General features: G+C 38.9%; 1 protein-coding gene across 1 annotated transcript; it reads right to left on the bottom strand.

Moving 5' to 3' along the window:
• Positions 1–19,329: 19,329 nt before the first annotated feature.
• On the bottom strand, positions 19,330–20,268 carry LOC144322980 (olfactory receptor 6C3-like). The gene has a single exon (XM_077913192.1). The coding sequence runs from the start codon at positions 20,266–20,268 to the stop codon at positions 19,330–19,332; it is 939 nt and encodes a 312-aa protein (XP_077769318.1).

Here is a 20,268-nt window from a genome sequence, read left to right as displayed (position 1 = left end):
GTTCTCAAAGTCTAACAATTCCCATGTAGCCTCACTAGAGTTCTATTTCATTGCTTATATTTCTATTGCTAGCAGTTTACTGAGGATATTTGAATTCATAGATATTTTTCCCTTTAAATTCCAATTCCTTTTCATTGCACTTCCCTTCCTTTAAACTAGTCTTTCCACTCTATAACTATGAGGTTGGCCTCATTTCCCTCTTCTAAATATCTTTAAATTCCACTTTTTTCACAGTAATGCTTAGAAAATCAAAGAAAGACAAAAACACCACAAGATCAATAAGTTAAAACTGTTTTATAATTTCACAAGGAAACACTCTTTCATGGAATTCAGAAAATATTGTCATGTTTAACATTATTATTTATTTACCATACAAAGACTATAAATATAACTTAGTCTTACTGGAGTATTACAGACACTATCTTCTCCATATAAGAGCACACTTAGTAACAGTGTAAAAAATGTGTAACGAAAAAAAATAATATAATTCCTTTTTTTGAGAAGTCTCAAAATATTCCTCAGGTACCCAATTTAAAATTTTACTGTGCCATATAATTTCTCAGCTTAAAACACAATTATGAAGACACACTTACTTAGGGAAAACTTGAAGTAGTCCCTACTTCTTGAAACCCCATAATTACCACATACTCCATACCAGTTCTTTAAAAAAAGCCTGAAGAAATAAATATTCCTATTTATTTATATCCCTAGGTACTAGGTATGACCACAAATTTACTGTGGTATATTTAAATAAATGCTTGATGTTAAACTGCTCTTTTGGATAATAATGGCTAAGAGTTATAACATTCTCTTACTTTTTCTGGCCATTTTGATCTAACAGCTTACATGTACAGCTCATTTTGGGAAAATGACACAAAACCTTCTTTGTTTCATACTATGCTTTGTTCATAGAAAAATCATTGCAACAAAAATAAGTACAAGCCCACTATCACTGCATTTCTTCAGTCCTTTACTGGAGGTTCCACAGGACAAAAACGAATACATTTAATAGTATTAGAAAGGAAGATACCAATAAATCTTTCTTTCAAATAGCATGATTTTCCTCCTATGACCTTAGTGTATTTACACTAAATGGTTCTTAAGCCCAACACATTCCTCTCCCAGATATCCACACATCACCTCAATAAGGCCTCCCTCAATGACACTACTTAAAATTACAGAAGCTCCCCACTTCCAAGGTTATTCAATTTTCTCCTCCTTTACAAAATAGTTATTAATTTATAAAAGACCCATAATTTGCTAATCCATCATGTTCATTGCTTATTGTCTGTATCCTCTCACATCTTTCACCCCATGAGAGCAGGGACCTCTGGCCTTCTTTGCAGATAAAATGATGTGCTTCCAGCAGTGGTGTGCAGGGGCCTGCCTCTATACTTCCCAAGAGCCAGTTGTGCTGTGTCTTCTCCATCCTGTATTCAGAAAGTTCCCGTCAGTAGCTTGAAACTTGCCATGTGAGAGAAGTGACATCTTAGAAACAGATAAGCTCTATATATCAGTCCCTCACCTCCACCCCCCTGAGATGCAGTTGTTGAACATTTACCAGAAGTCACTAATCTTCCTCATTTAGAACATGTGTCTGCTTTGTAGTGGGTATTAGACAAATATTTTTTGAATAAATAAATACGTTTGCATAATTTAGAATGGTCTGGTGCCCTAGCAATCAGAGCACTGACTAAATATTTTACAACATAAACACTGAGTTAGCTTTTAAAACTGTTCAAATAAAATGTGCATTTTATCACAACTAGACATTTTGTATGACAAAGAAATGATTAAATGTTTTCTAAAGCATTTGGTATTCATTTTATTTTACATTAGGTCTCTTGACTACTATGTAAAAATCAATTTATTTGATGTGTACTGACTTTTCATGAAGTTAATGACAACACTTTTTGTTAAGGTTTGCATATTGAACTTTCTAATGATAGGAATTCCTATGATGCAAAACCTTATTTTTTTCCATTCAAAAAGATTCCTATAATTATTTGGGTTACACCTAGTAATTTATGAGGTTCCAACATCATCTGTCAACTGATACACTTCTGATATTATAAATTCAAATAGAATAATAGCTCAGTTAGATGATGGTAGTCAGTAAATGGGAGGCCAGCAAGACATCTTGGGGGGTGGGGCTTACCTATAGAGGATAATAATATACCATTGAAAATAATTAGCAATACATACTGAAATTATTCAAAAATATGATGTGAGTTCAGGACATAGAGAAAATCTTTATTTTATGTTATTTTATTTATTTATGTAAAACTTTTATTGGAGTTTTATTTGCCAACATATAGTATAACACCCAGTGCTCATCCTGTCAAGTGCTCCCCCCAGTGCCTGTCGCCCAGTCACCCCATCCCCCTCCCACCTCTCTTTCTACAACCCTTTGTTCATTTCCCAGATCTAGGAGTTGATTTAGAGAAAATCTTAATATATTTGGATCCCCTAACAATTTTATTTAATAAACTTTTTTTTTATTATGAATATGTTACAGCAAAACTTTATTTGTAACTGAAACCTGTCCTCCACTTTCTGAGGAGAGTGAAACCTGGTAGCCTGAACAATAGTTCATAGACCTAAAACATAGGCACTCATCAACCTCAGAATACATGGAGGTAATTGGCACATTATTAAAAAGCAGATGTCCTACTAGCTTGTGGATAAGAGGCTAACAGTTGTAATTAGTCTTCCTCAAAAGTAAATTATTAGGAGGCCTAGAGAAAAGCTAGAGAGCTATTAGGAACTAGGAATAAAACAGTAAAGGTAGAAAGTGAGTGAGAGAGTGATCAAGGAGGAAAGAAAGAGACAATTCAGCATCTAGAAGTTTGAGGAAAGATATGGAGAGGAAACATATCTAATAAGATATTTCACGGGCAGTCCAGGTGGCTCAGGAGTTTAGCGTCACCTTCAGAGAGATCCTGGAGACCCAGCATCGAGTCCCACGTGGGGCTCCCTACATGGAGCCTGCTTCTCCCTCTCTGCCTGTGTCTTTCTCTCTCTCTCTCTCTCTCTGTCTCTCCTGAATAAATAAAATCTTAAAAAAAAGATATTTCAAATGAAGTGCAGTGCTTTGTGAGATAGAAACTCATCCGCCTTTCCTGTAACTCCATGAAGATTGCATTGCCCACAATGCTATAATTTACAGTCATATAGGATCACATGAGCCTCATAGTACAGTATGCTTATCAATATAATTAGAAGTTTTTGCAATATACTGGAATTTCATCTTTCTTGACTATATTAATGGACTATGAGTATTTTTCTAGTGAAAGGAATACTTTGTTCATTATTGCATACTAAAGGCTTATTGTAGTGTAGCCATTAACTAAAATATTTGTTAAATTAGTCAACAAAGGATGGAGGTCTCAAAATGCTTATTCCTATCTAAACTATTTTTATCTCTTGCCTTGAGTAATTATAATTATTCTGTCCTGATATTTTGTTTGAGTAAGTTTCTATGCCAGGGTTTTCTAGAACCCCTTCTTTTTCAGAATCATAGACAAAAATCTCTATAACCCTTATAACAATAGCAGCACCTTTAAACTCCTTACTCAACAGAAAGAACCTATCTTTTCTATTTAGATCTACCTCCCAGAATCTCCACTGTGAACATATATGGGGAAAAATCTTATATTTTAATCATTAAAGTACCAGATGGAACCCTATGATTAGACTCCCATAGACCTCACACTTTCAGTGTTTTCTTAATTTGAGATGTTTTCATATAGACAATAGTGAAATATCACAATGGTACTCAACAATGCCATTTATTTGGCACATATCAATGGCTTCCTTGAGACAGATCCTTTCAAGTCTCAGTAACAACTCATGTACTCCATCTTTCACTCTATATAATCCCCAGAAACACAGTTCCATTTGTGTGACCTTGGAAAAATTAGCTAAACTCTCCAAGAGTCAGCTTCCTAATATAAAAATTATGGAGGATAATAGGAATTTCTTCAGAGAGTAGTTGTAAATATTAATTTATACAAGGTTTGCAAAAGACTTACAAATATGCCTGATACCCTAAAAATGCTTAATAAATTAAAACTATTACTATGATCTTAAATAATATCAGCTTTAATTGAATATCATACAGCCAGAGACATGCAGTTTACTCAAAAACAATTTGGCTTTATGTATCACAACATTGTCTGTAGGAAAATGTCCTTGTATAGCACATTATGTGGTACTGCCTCATCCATAAATTGGGGATGACAATAATGTTTATTTCTTTTTTACACATCACTACTCTAAAAATATTTTATTATGGACTTACACATTTTGCATCTACCAAATTCTGTCAATTATGTGTATCTATATACGAAGACTGCAAAGACTACATTTTCCATTGTCCATAAAGTTAGAATTATAAATATAATTTTAGTTCTGCCAACCAGATGCATTCATAAAAGATACAAACTTTAAACATTGTTATAGTTAAGCATCTACATTGCTGGTGTAGATCACAGCGGATTCTAATGACCATAAATCTTGTAACAATAGCCCTAGATTCCTGAGGATCAGCTCTCATGAGGACTCAATTTTGTAAAGCAGCTTTGAGATCATTCCAGGAAGCTCATCCTAAAATCTGCCTTTAACTCTCTTGATAATTCCTTAATTTGTACATTACATTAAATTGATTTACATTTAACTAGATATAATAAATTCTGTTCTCTACAACTGCAGTTGTATATATATACAAAGCCTATCCAGGTAACAGCTCTCAAAGAAATAAGAATTTGGAGCCAATTTATTAACCTGGCTTGATTTGAAGTCAGCAATGATTCCATTAGACACTGAAACACTGGTAGTCCACATGGACATATTAACAATGCAGAGATCACCAAGAATAAATGCCTACTAAAAGCAAAGTTGAATAAAATTGAATACTGAATACAAGGCTTATGTAGGAGCTGGCTGCTTCTAAATGCCTTAGACAGCTTAAAGAACAAAATGTAATTTTGTTTCAATCTTCTCATTGATGAAGGATAATTGGAAGAAAAGCAGGCATGGACAAGGGACCCTAGGAGAAAACCACTCTTAAAAGGATTCTACACCTCCCTGGAAGGAGTGCTTCACTCTTTCCCATGTGTTAGGTAGATAACCACTACCTGACTGGATGACAAGTTCATGGAGGGTTAATTATATTGAATCAGCTCACCAACAAACCCATAAAAACCCCTAGATTTAGAAACTCTGATAGTAACCCTCTCAGGTCCCCTCCCTCTTTGGGAGCTTTGTACTATCACTCAATAAACTCTGCTTTGCTGCCCACCACTCTATCTGGTCTACCTCTTCATTCTTCTAAGTGGTGTGACCAAGAACCATTCACACTGGTAGAGAAGAAATCCTACCTAGCATCATAAATGAAGAGATGGCATCGCCAATATTAAATCCTGATCCTGCAAATATTAAATCCTGTTCCTTAAATATCCAGTTGATTCAATTCACAACCTCTTCACATGTCTTACGTTAATGTTAGAACACTGACTGGGAAAAAATGGGAACTGATCATTGGAATGAAGGCATCTCTGTGGATTCAGATGATTCTGAGTACCTGAACATGAAAGCCCCACCTAGATTCCCTTGGCAGCAGAAGGATCATCTTGTTCTGCTTCATGAAGCTGACCATATATCATTTAGAACCTCTGTAATTATCTCACCTCAGGTAGTTAAGTTTAAATTTGTCCTTTGTGTACATTCACCATTCTTAGCCTGTGTTCTGACCTATATGTATCAGAATCTAGCATTACCAGGAGATGGTAAGCAAGTACAAACTCGGAAAAAGACATAATTACACTTAAAATTTTTACCCGTTTTTAATAATGTTTTCTTTTCAAAAATTTTTAAAATCTAATTAGTTAATATACTGCAATACTGGTTTCTGGAGTAGAATTAAGTGATTCATTACTTACATATGACACCCAGTGCTCCTCATAACAAGTGCCCTCCTAATACCCATTACCCATCTATATCATCTCCCACCCTCATCCTCCCATTAACCCTCAGTTTCTTCTCTGTTGCTTATGGTTTGTCTCCCTCTCTCTTTTATCTTTCTCCCCTCTCCCATATGTTCTTTGGTTTTGTTTCTTTTAATTAATTAATTAATTTTAATAAATTTATTTTTTATTGGTGTTCAATTTGCAACATATAGAATAACACCCAGTGCTCATCCCATCCAGTGCTCCCTTCAGTGCCCATGACCAAGTCACCCCAACTCCCCGCCCACCTCCCCTTCCACTACCACTAGTTCATTTCCCAGAGTTAGGAGTCTCATGTTCTGTCTCCCTTTCTGATATTTCCCACTCATTTTTTTCTCCTTTCCCCTTTATTCTCGTTCACTATTATTTATATTCCCCCCAAAATAAGACCATATAATGTTTGTCCTTCTCCGATTGACTTATTTCACTAAGCATAATACTCTGGTTTCTCTTCAGATTGAATAAATATTTTGCCTTTCTGTTGTTTTTTTTTTTTCTTTTTTTTTTCATGGAGAAATTACTTAGCTTTATTTTATTTTATTTTTATTTTTTTAATAATAAATTTATTTTTGGGGATCCCTGGGTGGCTCAGCGGTTTCACACCTGCCTTTGGCCTAGGGCGCACTCCTGGAGTACCAGGATCAAGTCCCATGTCAGGCTCCCAGCATGGAGCCTCCGTCTCCCTCTGTTTCTCTCCCTCTCTCTCTCTCTATCATAAAAAAATAAAAATAAAAAAATAATAATAAATTTATTTTTTATTGGTGTTCAATTTGGCAACATACAGAATAACACCCAGTGTTCATCCCGTCAAGTGCCACCCCTCAGTGCCCATCACCCATTCAACCCCACCCCTGCCCTCCTCCCCTTACACCACCCCTAGTTCGTTTCCCAGAGTTAGGAGTCTTTATGTTCTGTCTCCCTTTCTGATATTTCCCACACATTTCTTCTCCCTTCCCTTATATTCCCTTTCACTATTATTTATATTCCCCAAATGAATGAGAACATACAATGTTTGTCCTTCTCCAATTGACTTATTTCAGTCAGCATAATACCCTCCAGTTCCATCCATGTTGAAGCAAATGGTGGGTATTTGTCACTTCTAATAGCTGAGTAATATTCCATTGTATACATAGACCACCTCTTCTTTATCCATTCATCTTTCAATGGATACCAAGGCTCCTTCCACAGTTTGGCTATTGTGGACATTGCTGCTAGAAACATCAGGGTTCAGGTGTCCCAGCTTTTCATTGCAACTGTATCTTTGGGGTAAATCCCCAACAGTGCAATTGCAGGGTCATAGGGCAGATCTATTGTTAACTCTTTGAGGAACTTTCTCGCAGTTTTCCAGAGTGGCTGCACCAGTTCACATTCCCACCAACAGTGTAAGAGGGTTCCCTTTTCTCCGCATCCTCTCCAACGTTTGTGGTTTCCTGCCTTGTTAATTTTCCCCATTCTCACTGGTGTGAGGTGGGATCTCACGTGGTTTTGATTTGTATTTTACTGATGGCAAGTGATGCAGAGCATTTTCTCATGTGCATGTTGGCCATGTCTATGTCTTCCTCTGTGAGATTTCTCTTCATGTCTTTTGCCCATTTGATGATTGGATTGTTTGTTTCTTTGGTGTTGAGTTTAATAAGTTCTTTATAGATCTTGGAAACTAGTCTTTTTCTAATACATCATTTGCAAATAGCTTCTATCATTCTGTAGGTTGTCTTTGAGTTTTGTTGACTGTATCCTTTGCTGTGGAAAAGCTTCTTATCCTGATGAAGTCCCAATAGTTCATTTTTGCTTTTGTTTCTTTTGCCTTCGTGGATGTATCTTGCAAGAAGTTACTGTGGCCGAGTTCAAAAAGGGTGTTGCCTGGGTTCTCCTCTGGAATTTTGATGGAATCTTGTCTCACATTTAGATATTTCATCCATTTTGAGTTTATCATTGTGTATCGTGAGAGAGTGGTCTAGTTTCATTCTTCTGCATGTGGATGTCCAATTTTCCCAGCACCATTTACTGAAGAGACTGTCTTTCTTCCAATGGATAGTCTTTCCTCCTTTGTAGAGTATTAGTTGACCATAAAGTTCAGGGTCCACTTCTGGATTCTCTCTTCTGTTACATTGATCTATGTGTCTGTTTTTGTGCCAGCATCACACTGTCTTGATGACCACAGCTTTGTGGTACAACCTGAAATCTGGCATTGTGATGCCCACAGCTATGGTTTTCTTTTTTAAAATTCCCCTGGCTATTCGGGGTCTTTTCTGATTCCACACAAATCTTAAAATAATTTGTTCTAACTCTCTGAAGAAAGTCCATGGTATTTTGATAGGGATTGCATTAAACGTGTACATTGCCCTGGGTAACATTGACATTTTCACAATATTAATTCTGCCAATCCATGAGCATGGAATATTTTTCCATCTCTTTGTGTCTTCCTCAATTTCTTTCAGAAGTGTTCTATAGTTTTTAGGGTATAGATCCTTTACCTCTTTGGTTAGGTTGATTCCTAGGTATCTTATGCTTTTGGGTGCAATTGTAAATGGGTTTGACTCCTTAATTTCTCTTTCTTTAGTCTCATTGTTAGCGTATAGAAATGCCACTGACTTCTGGGCATTGGTTTTGTATCCTGACACATTGCCAAATTGCTGTATGAGTTCTAGCAATCTTTGTGTGGAGGCTTTTGGGTTTTCTATGTAGAGTATCATGTCATCGGTGAAGAGGGAGACTTTGACTTCTATGCCAAATTGAATGCCTTTAATGTCTTTTTGTTGTCTGATTGCTGAGGCTAGGACTTCTAGTACTATGTTGAATAGCAGTGGTGAGAGTGGACATCCCTGTCTTGTTCCTGATCTTAGGGAAAGGCTCCCAGTGCTTCTTGTGGGAAACTCTAGTTTTTAATATAGAAGATAAGGGGATCCCTGGGTGGCTCAACAGTTTAGCACCTGCCTTCGACTCAGGGATTGGTATTGGGATCTTGGATCGGGTCCCATGTCGGGCTCCCTGCGTAGGGCCTGCTTCTCCCTCTGCTTGTGTCTCTGACTCTCTCTCTCTCTCTGTCTCTCTCTCTTTCTCTCTCTCTCTATATATATAATGAATGAATAAAATATTTTAAAAAATAATATACAAGATGTGGGGAGGGGCAAGATGGCGGAAGAGTAGGGTCCCCAAATCACCTGTCCCCACCAAATTACCTAGAAAACCTTCAAATCATCCTGAAAATCTACGAATTCGGCATGAGAATTAAAGAGAGAACAGCTGAAACACTACAGTGAGAAGAGATCATTCTTCCATCAAGGTAGGAAGACGGGGGGAAAAGAAATAAAGAAACAAAAGGCATCCAAGGGGGAGGGGCCCCGCGAGGAGCCGGGCTAAGGCCGGGGCGAGTGTCCCCAGGATAGGAGAGCCCCCTTTGGGAGAAGTAGGAGCTAGACCAACCTTCCCGGGCGGAAAGTCGCCCACAGGGAGTTAGAGCAGGACCCCATGAGGGCGGGGATGCCCTCAGGCTCCCTGGGACACTAACAGACACCTGCGCTCCGGGACAGTGTGCCAAGCTCCCTAAGAGCTGCAGCACGCATGGCGGGACCCAGAGCAGCTGGGAGAGGCTCGGGCGGGGCTCTGCAGAGGGGGCTGCCCGGCCGGGAGCAGCTCGTAGGGGCTAGGGTGGCAGCTCCGCAGAGGCCGCTGCCCGGCCGGGAGCGTGAATCCACCAGCGCAGGCACCGGAGCACAAGGCGCAAGGACACAGCCCAAGACCCGGCCTCCCCCTGGGACAGGCAGAGGCCGGGAGGGCCCAGGACAGCAAGGACGCTCCTGCCCCAGCTGAACAGATCAGCAGCCCCACCCCGGAGCCTCCAGGCCCCTGCAGACGGAGTAGTTCCTGCGGGAGCTGAATCCAGGTTTCCAGAGCTGCAGCAACCACTGGGGTTGTTCCCCTTGGGGCCTCACAGGGTAAACAACCCCCACTGAGCCCTGCACCAGGCAGGGGGCAGAGCGCCTCACCCAAGTGCTAACACCTGAAAATCAGCACAACAGGCCCCTCTCCCGGAAGACCAGCTAGACGGATAAGTTCCAGGGGCAGTCAAGGGACTTAAAGTATACAGAATCAGAAGATACTCCCCCGTGTTTTTTTTCTCTTTTTGATTTCTGATTGCTTGCCCCATCCCTTTTTTACCTTTCTTTTTTTTTCTTTCTTTTTTTCTTCTCTTTTTTCCTTTTTTTCTTCCTTTTTTCTTTTTTTCTTTTTTCTCTTTTATTTCCTTCTCTCTCTCTCTTTTTCTCCTTTTCCCAATACAACTTGTTTTTGGCCACTCTGCACTGAGCAAAATGACTAGAAGGAAAACCTCACCTCAAAAGAAAGAATCAGAAACAGTCCTCTCTCCCACAGAGTTACAAAATCTGGATTACAATTCAATGTCAGAAAGCCAATTCAGAAGCACTATTATAAAGCTACTGGTGGCTCTAGAAAAAAGCATAAAGGACTCAAGAGATCTCATGACTGCAGAATTTAGATCCAATCAGGCAGAAATTAAAAATCAATTGAATGAGATGCAATCCAAACTAGAAGTCCTAATGACAAGGGTTAACGAGGTGGAAGAAGGAGTGAGTGACATAGAAGACAAGTTGATGGCAAAGAGGGAAACTGAGGAAAAAAGAGACAGACAATTAAAAGACCATGAAGACAGATTAAGGGAAATAAACGACAGCCTGAGGAAGAAAAACCTACGTTTAATTGGGGTTCCCGAGGGCGCCGAAAGGGCCAGAGGGCCAGAATCTGTATTTGAACAAATCCTAGCTGAAAACTTTCCTAATCTGGGAAGGGAAACAGGCCTTCAGATCCAGGAAATAGAGAGATCCCCCCCTAATCAATAAAAACCGTTCAACACCTCGACATTTAATAGTGAAGCTTGCAAATTCCAAAGATAAAGAGAAGATCCTTAAAGCAGCAAGAGACAAGAAATCCCTGACTTTTATGGGGAGGAATATTAGGCTAACAGCAGACCTCTCCACAGAGACCTGGCAGGCCAGAAAGGGCTGGCAGGATATATTCAGGGTCCTAAATGAGAAGAACATGCAACCAAGAATACTTTATCCAGCAAGGCTCTCATTCAAAATAGAAGGAGAGATAAAGAGCTTCCAAGACAGACAGGAACTGAAAGAATATGTGACCTCCAAACCAGCTCTGCAAGAAATTTTAAGGGAGACTCTTAAAATTCCCCTTTAAGAAGAAGTTCAGTGCAAGAATCCGCAAAAACAAGGACTGAATAGATATCATGATGAAACTAAACTCATATCTTGCAATAGTCACTCTGAACTGAACGGGATTAATGACCCCATCAAAAGGCGCAGGGTTTTGGCTGGATAAAAAAGCAGGACCCATCTATTTGCTGTCTACAAGAGACTCATTTTGGACAGAAGGACACCTACAACCTGAAAATAAAAGGTTGGAGAACCATTTACCATTCAAATGGTCCTCAAAAGAAAGCAGGGATAAGCATCCTTATATCAGATAAACTAAAATTTACCCCGAAGACTGTAGTGAGAGATGAAGAGGGACACTATCTCATACTTAAAGGATCTATCCAACAAGAGGACTTAACAATCCTCAATATATATGCCCCGAATGTGGGAGCTGCCAAATATTTAAACCAATTAATAACCAAAGTGAAGAAATACTTAGATAATAATACACTTATACTTGGTGACTTCAATCTAGCTCTTTCTACCCTTGATAGGTCTTCTAAGCACAACATCTCCAAAGAAACGAGTGCTTTAAATGATACACTGGACCAGATGGATTTCACAGATATCTACAGAACTTTACACCCAAACTCAACTGAATACACATTCTTCTCAAATGCACATGGAGCTTTCTCCAGAATAGACAACATACTGGGTCACAAACCGGGTCTGAACCGATACCAAAAGATTGGGATCATCCCCTGCATATTCTCAGACCATAATGCCTTGAAATTAGAACTAAATCACAACAAGAAGTTTGGAAGGACCTCAAACACGTGGAGGTTAAGGACCATCCTGCTAAAAGATGAAAGGGTCAACCAGGAAATTAAGGAAGAATTAAAAGGATCATGGAAACTAATGAGAATGAAGATACAACCGTTCAAAATCTTTGGGATGCAGCAAAAGCAGTTCTGAGGGGGAAATACATCACACTACAAGCATCCATTCAAAAACTGGAAAGAACTCAAATACAAAAGCTAACCTTACACCTGAAGGAGCTAGAAAAAAACAGCAGATTGGCCCCACACCCAGCAGAAGAAAAGAGTCAATTAAAATTTGAGCAGAACTCAATGAAATCGAGACCAGAAGAACTGTGGAACAGATCAACAGAACCAGGAGTTGGTTCTTTGAAAGAATTAATAAGATAGATAAACCATTAGCCAACCTTATTAAGAAGAAGAGGGAGGAGACTCAAATTAATAAAATCTTGAATGAGAAAGGAGAGATCACTACCAACACCAAGGAAATACAAACGATTTTAAAACATATTATGAACAGCTATTCGCCAACAAATTAGGCAATCTAGAAGAAATGGACGCATTCTTGGAAAGCCACAAACTACCAAAACTGGAACAGGAAGAAATAGAAAACCTTAACAGGCCAATAACCAGGGAGGAAATTGAAGCAGTCATCAAAAACCTCCCAAGACACAAGAGTCCAGGGCCAGATGGCTTCCAGGGGAATTCTATCACGTTTAAAGAAGAAATCATACATATTCTACTAAAGCTGTTTGGAAAGATAGAAAGAGATGGAGTACTCCCAAATTTGTTCTATGAGGCCAGCATCACCTTAATTCCAAAACCAGACAAAGACTCCACCAAAAAGGAGAATTACAGACCAATATCCCTGATGAACATGGATGCAAAAATTCTCAAGAAGATACTATCCAATAGGATCCAACAGTACATTAAGAAAATTATTCACCATGACCAAGTAGGATTTATCCCTGGGACACAAGGCTGGTTCAACACTCGTAAAACAGTCAATGTGATTCATCATATCAGCAAGAGAAAACCCAAGAACCATATGATCCTCTCATTAGATGCAGAGAAAGCATTTGACAAAATACAACATCCATTCCTGATCAAAACTCTTCAGAGTGTAGGGATAAAGGGAACTTTCCTCGACATCTTAAAAGCTATCTACGAAAACCCCACAGAAAATATCATTCTCAATGGGGAAGCACTGGGAGCCTTTCCCCTAAGATCAGGAACAAGACAGGGATGTCCACTCTCACCACTGCTATTCAACATAGTATTGGAAATCCTAGCCTCAGCAATCAGACAACAAAAATACATTAAAGGCATTCAAATTGGCAAAGAAGAAGTCAAACTCTCCCTCTTCGCCGATGACATGATACTCTACATAGAAAACCCAAAAGTCTCCACCCCAAGATTGCTAGAACTCAATTTGGTAGTGTGGCAGGATACATAATCAATGCCCAGAAATCAATGGCATTTCTATACACTAACAATGAGACTGAAGAAAGAGAAATTGAGGAGTCAATCCCATTTACAATTGCACCCAAAAGCATAAGATACTTAGGAATCAACCTAAGCAAAGAGGTAAAGGATCTATACCCTAAAAACTATAGAACACTTCTGAAAGAAATTGAGGAAGACACAAAGAGATGGAAAAATATTCCATGCTCATGATTTGGCAGAACTAATATTGTGAAAATGTCAATGTTACCCAGGGCAATGTACACATTTAATGCAATCCCTATCAAATTACCATGGACTTTCTTCAGAGAGTTAGAACAAATTATTTTAAGATTTGTGTGGAATCAGAAAAGACCCCGAATAGCCAGGGGAATTTTAAAAAAGAAAACCATAGCTGTGGGCATCACAATGCAGATTTCAGGCTGTACTACAAAGCTGTGGTCATCAAGACAGTGTGGTGCTGGCACAAAAACAGACACATAGATCAATGGAACAGAATAGAGAACCCAGAAGTGGACCCTGAACTTTATGTTCAACTAATATTCGATAAAGGAGGAAAGACTATCCATTGGAAGAAAGACAGTCTTTTCAGTAAATGGTGCTGGGAAAATGGGACATCCACATGCAGAAGAATGAAACTAGGGATCCCTGGGTGGCACAGTGGTTTAGCGCCTGCCTTGGCCCAGGGTGCGATCCTGGAGTCCCGGGATCAAATCTCACGTCAGGCTCCCGGTGGGTGGAGCCTGCTTCTCCCTCTGCCTATGTCTCTGCCTCTCTCTCTCTCTGTGTGACTATCAAAAATAAATAAAAATTAAAAAAATAAAAATAATGAAACTAGACCACTCTCTTTCACCATACACAAAGATAAACTCAAAATGGATGAAAGATCTAAATGTGAGACAAGATTCCATCAAAATCCTTGAGGAGAACACAGGCAACACCCTTTTTGAACTCGGCCACAGTATCTTCTTGCAAGATACATCCACGAAGGCAAAAGAAACAAAAGCAAAAATGAACTATTGGGACTTCATCAAGATAGGAAACTTTTGCACAGCAAATGTTACAGTCAACACAACTAAAAGACAACCTACAGAATGGGAGAAGATATTTGCAAATGACGTATCAGAGAAAGGGCTAGTTTCCAAGATCTATAAAGAACTTCTTAAGCTCAACACCAAAGAAACAAACAATCCAATCATGAAATGGGCAAAAGACATGAAGAGAAATCTCACAGAGGAAGACATAGACATGGCCAACATGCACACGAGAAAATGCTCCGCATCACTTGCCATCAGGGAAATACAAATCAAAACCACGATGAGATACCACCTCACACCAGTGAGAATGGGGAAAATTAAGAAGGCATGAAACCACACATGTTGGAGAGGATGCGGAGAAAAGGGAACCTTGTTACACTGTTGGTGGGAATGTGAACTGGTACAGCCACTCTGGAAAACTGTGTGGAGGTTCCTCAAAGAGTTAAAAGTAGACCTGCCGTGACCCAGCATTTGCACTGTGGGGATTTACCCCAAAGATTCAGATGCAATGAGACGCCGGGACACCTGCACCCCGATGTTTCTAGCAGCAATGTCCACAATAGCCAAACTGTGGACAGAGCCTCGGTGTCCATCGAAAGATGAATGGATAAAGAAGATGTGGTCTATGTATACAATGGAATGTTACTCAGCTATTAGAAGTGACAAATACCCACCATTTGCTTCAACGTTGGTGGAACCGAGGGTATTATGCTGAGTGAAGTATGTCAATCGGAGAAGGACAAACAGTGTATGTTCTCATTCATTTGGGGAATATAAATAATAGTGGAAGGGAATATAAGGGAAGGGAGAAGAAATGTGTGGGAAATATCAGAAAGGGAAGCAGAACATAAAGACTCCTAACTCTGGGAAACGAACTAGGGTGGTGGAAGGGGAGGAGGGTGGGGGGTGGGGGTGAGTGGGTGACGGGCACTGAGGGGGTCACTTGACGGGATGAGTACTGGGTGTTATTCTGTATGTTGGTAAATTGAACACCAATACAAAATCAATTTATTAAAAAAAATAAAGAAAGGAAGAACAATAACAAAAAAAAAAAAAGGAGGAGAAAAACATACCCATTAAAGGGACCCATTTAAAATCCTAGATGGGCCGGTAAAATGTTCAACATAGTTTAAAACACATAAATTTGCTCTCTTTTCTGATTATCGTGCTATGAAGTTTGACAAGCAGCGAAGTCTCCAGCAACACCCTGTACCAGTGTTGTGGGAAGTCCATCCCGGTACCAGCACCAGTATCTGAAATTATCAGAGACGGTGGAGCAGCAGGCTAGCTTGAACTACTCTGATGCTCAGAAGGACAAACACTTCTCTGGCACTATCAGGCTTAGTTCCACTGTGCGCCCCAAGTACTCCTTAAGTCTTTTGGGGGACTGGCAGTGATGAGGCCAATATTGTGTGTGTTCTCCACATGGACCCTGAGATGCTGAACAAACTCAACAATAATAAAAAATTAGTCAAGATGCAGGCCAAGAAGGATGACGCCTTTTTGGCTTCAGAATCTGTGACCAAGCACATCCCCACAGGTCTCCAGTCCCAGCCTGAACGAGCTGGCAAGTACCCTTCCAGGCTATGGTGGCCAAAGGGGACGAAGTGAGGCTCACCGCCAGAGTCCAGATGGGGAAGGTGCTGTGTCTGGCGGTGGCCATGGCCAGGTGAGGAGCTTGTTACAACATCCACGTAACCGTCAACTGCCTGGTGTCCTTGCTCAAGAATTGGAAAAACACCTGGGTTTTCCACCTCAAAAGCACCTGGGCAAGCCCCAGCGCCAGCACGCCTTAGTAAGCTGTATTGTTACCTTATAACAAAAGAAAATAAATATATGAAGTATTCACATGAGGAAAGTATCTATTTTATAGCATAAATTTTTTTCTGTGCATGTTAAATTGAGTCAATAAAATTAGCTTTTCATGGAAAGCATACAAGAGAAGCAATGGCTACTTGTTGCTTTGTTTCTTTCCACGTGATTCACTACTCACATCTTTTGCTTTCACGACTGTCTTTTGCAATCATTATTCTCTGCCCAGAATACCCATTTAATTATATTTCTTATTTTCTTTTGGAATTCTTATTGCATTACTACAAATGCTGTTTTATAGTAACCCCATGTTTTATATTTATATGGCCCTGGTATATGTTTTCATATAAGATCAATTCTATATCTAAATGTCTATCTGTTTATGTGTTGCTTGAAACCTTATAAGGTGGATATGGTATACTCTATTGATCCAAATGTCTAGCACATGCCTGCAATGTAGTTGTTTTGAAAGACTTTTTAGAAATAACATCTGTCATGAGAGACACGTAACTCTGGAAAATGAACAAGGGGTAGTGGAAGGGGAGGTGGGCAGGGGGTTGGGGTGACTGGGTGGCAGACACTGAGGGGGGCACTTGGTGGGATGAGCACTGGGTGTTATGCTATATGTTGGCAAATTGAACTCCAATAAAAAAATTTAAGAAAAGAAATAACATCTGAATGAACATTCCCCATAAGAATTAGGAAGAAATTATATTTTTGAGATTCTTATTCTCCTCATAGAAAGCTGTTAATAGCAACATACAGGTATTGAGTATTGTTATTGGTTTTTCTCTTAGTTTGTCTTGTTTGTGCATGGATTTAATTTGACAAACATACTTCAGTGTTTCCTAGATGTAAGGTGATAAATGCCTGAAAGAGTCTTAGAAATCTAGACTGTGGTCGATATAAATTCTTTCAAATAGGGCAGCCCATGTGGCTCAGTGGTTTAGCGCTGCCTTCAGTCCAGGGCGTGATCCTGGAGTCCTAGGATCCAGTCCCACATGGGGCTCCCTGCATGGAGCCTGCTTCTCCCTCTGCCTGTGTGTCTGCCTCTCTCTCTGTGTGTCTCTCATGAGTAAATAAATAAAATCTTTTAAAAATAAATAAATTATTTCAAATAGATCTGAGAGTGTAATAGATATGGAGTGTTAGCAGGTTAAACTGAGTATATGATGAATGTATGATTCACAATACAGTTTGAGGGTAGAGGGAGCCATTTTGGAGAGTCTTGAGAGTATCATAATCCTATTCCCAAAAACCCTTTTCACTGCGGAAATAATGTGACTTTTTTTCTGGTATAACATATATGAGAATGACCAAGAAATGAAATAAGAGTGAAAGCCAAAGCAGACAATGCATGTGGCTTTAGGGTTAAAAGAGCCAACATTTAGTGATTATTGTGAAACTGACCATAATTGTGCTAAGAGGAAAGACGGGAAAACTGACATTTTCTTTGACAATGATAACATCCTCTGGCCTATAGGCTACTCACACCCAAGTTGCTGCATTTATCAAACTAAATTTTAATTACATGTTGTTTTTTTCTCCCCACGCAATAATCCTCCTTTTTCATCAGTACCCCCAATGCCTGCCATAAGTAAGAAAAATCTGAATGAGTCCATCACACATTAGAAAGACCTTTAATGTAACAATTCTAATATTGAACATGAGCTTTTATTCATAAATTATTACAAATGGAACTCAATGTGAAAATGAAAGTAACCGAACAAGTCTGGATTTTGAGGTTAACGAACTGAGTATATGATGAATGTACTGAATCCTAGTTATGAAAGCTGCCATCACTATATTTTAAACTCTCAACGCTGGGTGGCCCCGGTGGCTCAGCGGTTTGGTGCCACCTTCGGCCCAGGGTGTGATCCTGGAGACCTGGGGTTGAGTCCCACGTCGGGCTCCCTGCATGGAGCCTGCTTCTCCTGCTGCCTGTGTCTCTGCCTCTCTCTGTGTCTCTGTGTCCCTCATGAATAAATAAATAAAATTTAAGAAAGAAAAAACTCTCAACGTTGATTTCACTGTGTTCATTCACCTATAAATTAGAGATAATAAGGCTCACTTTCTAATTTGTTTTGTAAAATAAATAAAATAAATTCGTGGTTTGCTTAATATAAAATAGAATGTGTAGAATATTATCAATAGATGTAAGTTCTCTTCCATACTTCCCAAACTCTAAAGTCAGTTCTATATGCCACAAATAAAGCTCACTTGTCCAGAAAGATGAACTTTCACTGGTTTATCATAGTTTTGTGCCCTTTATACATTTGATATATTTTACGTTGTCTGTTGTCTACCTATTTTTTAATTTTTGGAGGTATTTGATCTACCTAAAGAAAAATACCTCTGACTAAAAGAGAATAATGATTAAAAACATCTCATAAAGTTGATGGTAGGATTAAATGAGTCAATACAAACAATAGATATAGAATATAGGAATTGCTGAAAAGTGTTATGTTACCTTCTATCCCTTCTACTTTCCTTCTCTTCTCATTAGTATCATCATTATTATAAACAGTATAAAGATTTGTATTATGCATGAATTTCTAATCTTTTAAAATATTTGAGTAGATATTTGTATTTTATTCTCAATCTCCTGGTGATTGTGTTTATTTGGTTTCATGGATATGACAAATAGAATTACATTTTTCTACCAACATTCATGCCTATTACTGGATAAGAATGAAAAGTTCAGAAATCTGCATCTATCCTGACAATCTTTCTATCAAACTAAATGCTCAGTGTCTCTTCAAAGGCAAACCACTTCCATTCAAAACCATAACCACGAATCCAAATGTATTCCTTCATCTAAACACATTTGAATAAAACACATGAAAGTACAGAAAGTTATGGAACGATATTCAGTTTATCAAATTTATTGAGTTCAACGACTGGGAAATTTTAATATGGGAATGAAGAAAAAGTAAAATAAATAGCTCTAGTAAAGGAAACGGGGTTTTGAGAAAGTGTGAATAATAGCATCTACAAAAACTTCATTCTTTTAATGGCAATACTTTCATTTACTGGAGAAAAACAGAACCTTTTGGATAGTATCCTTAAAGGCTTGTTTTACTTGCTGATTCCTCAGGGTATATATAAATGGATTCATCATAGGAGCAACAGAAGTATTAAGAATAGCTACTCCTTTGGTCAAGGATGCCTTTTCTTTTGCAGAGGGGTTGGCATACATGAATATGCAGCTTCCATAAGAGATGGAAATGACAATCATGTGCGAGGAGCATGTAGAAAATGCCTTTTTTCTCTGACTGGCAGATGGCAGTTTCAGAATTGTTCTAATGATGAACATGTAGGATAGAATTATTAGTGCCAGAGTGAAAAGCAGAATCACTATTGCAGAGTAAAAACCAATCACTTCTAGGAGCCATGTGTCTGAGCAAGATAATTGCAAGAGGGGAAAATAGTCACAAGCAAAGTGATCAATGACATTGGAGCCACAGTAATCTAACTGGAGGAAAAGAATAACTGGCGGGAAGATATTTAAGAATCCTGCCAGCCATGCACAAAAGACAAGTAAAATGCAGACTCTTTTGTTCATGATAGTCGTGTAATGCAAGGGTTTACAGATGGCTACATAGCGATCATAGGACATAGCAGTTAGAAGATAAAACTCAGTTATGCCCATGAAGATGAAGAAAAACAACTGAGCTGTACAATTATTGTATGAAATAGTTTTGTCTCTGGTGATAATTGTGCCCAGAAACCTAGGAATACAGACGGTTGTAAAGGATATTTCTAATACAGAGAAGTTCCTGAGGAAGAAATACATAGGGGTCTGTAGATGGGAGTCCACCAAGGTGAGAGTGATGATGGTCAAATTTCCAGTGACACTGAATATGTATGTGATAATTAAAAAGAGAAAAATCACAATCTGAAACTCTGGGTCATCTGATAGCCCTAGAAGAATGAACTCTGTGGGTACTGTGTGGTTTTTCAT

The sequence above is a fragment of the Canis aureus genome, chromosome 11 (genome assembly GCF_053574225.1).
Source record: "Canis aureus isolate CA01 chromosome 11, VMU_Caureus_v.1.0, whole genome shotgun sequence".
NCBI lineage: Eukaryota > Metazoa > Chordata > Mammalia > Carnivora > Canidae > Canis > Canis aureus.
Note: the sequence above shows the minus strand (reverse complement) of the source record. Positions and strands in the feature narration are given on the sequence as shown.

What these genes read in the sequence shown, in the direction of transcription:
- LOC144322980 (XM_077913192.1), bottom strand. Translation starts at nt 20,268, where the DNA reads ATGAAAAACCACACAGTACCCACAGAGTTCATTCTTCTAGGGCTATCA.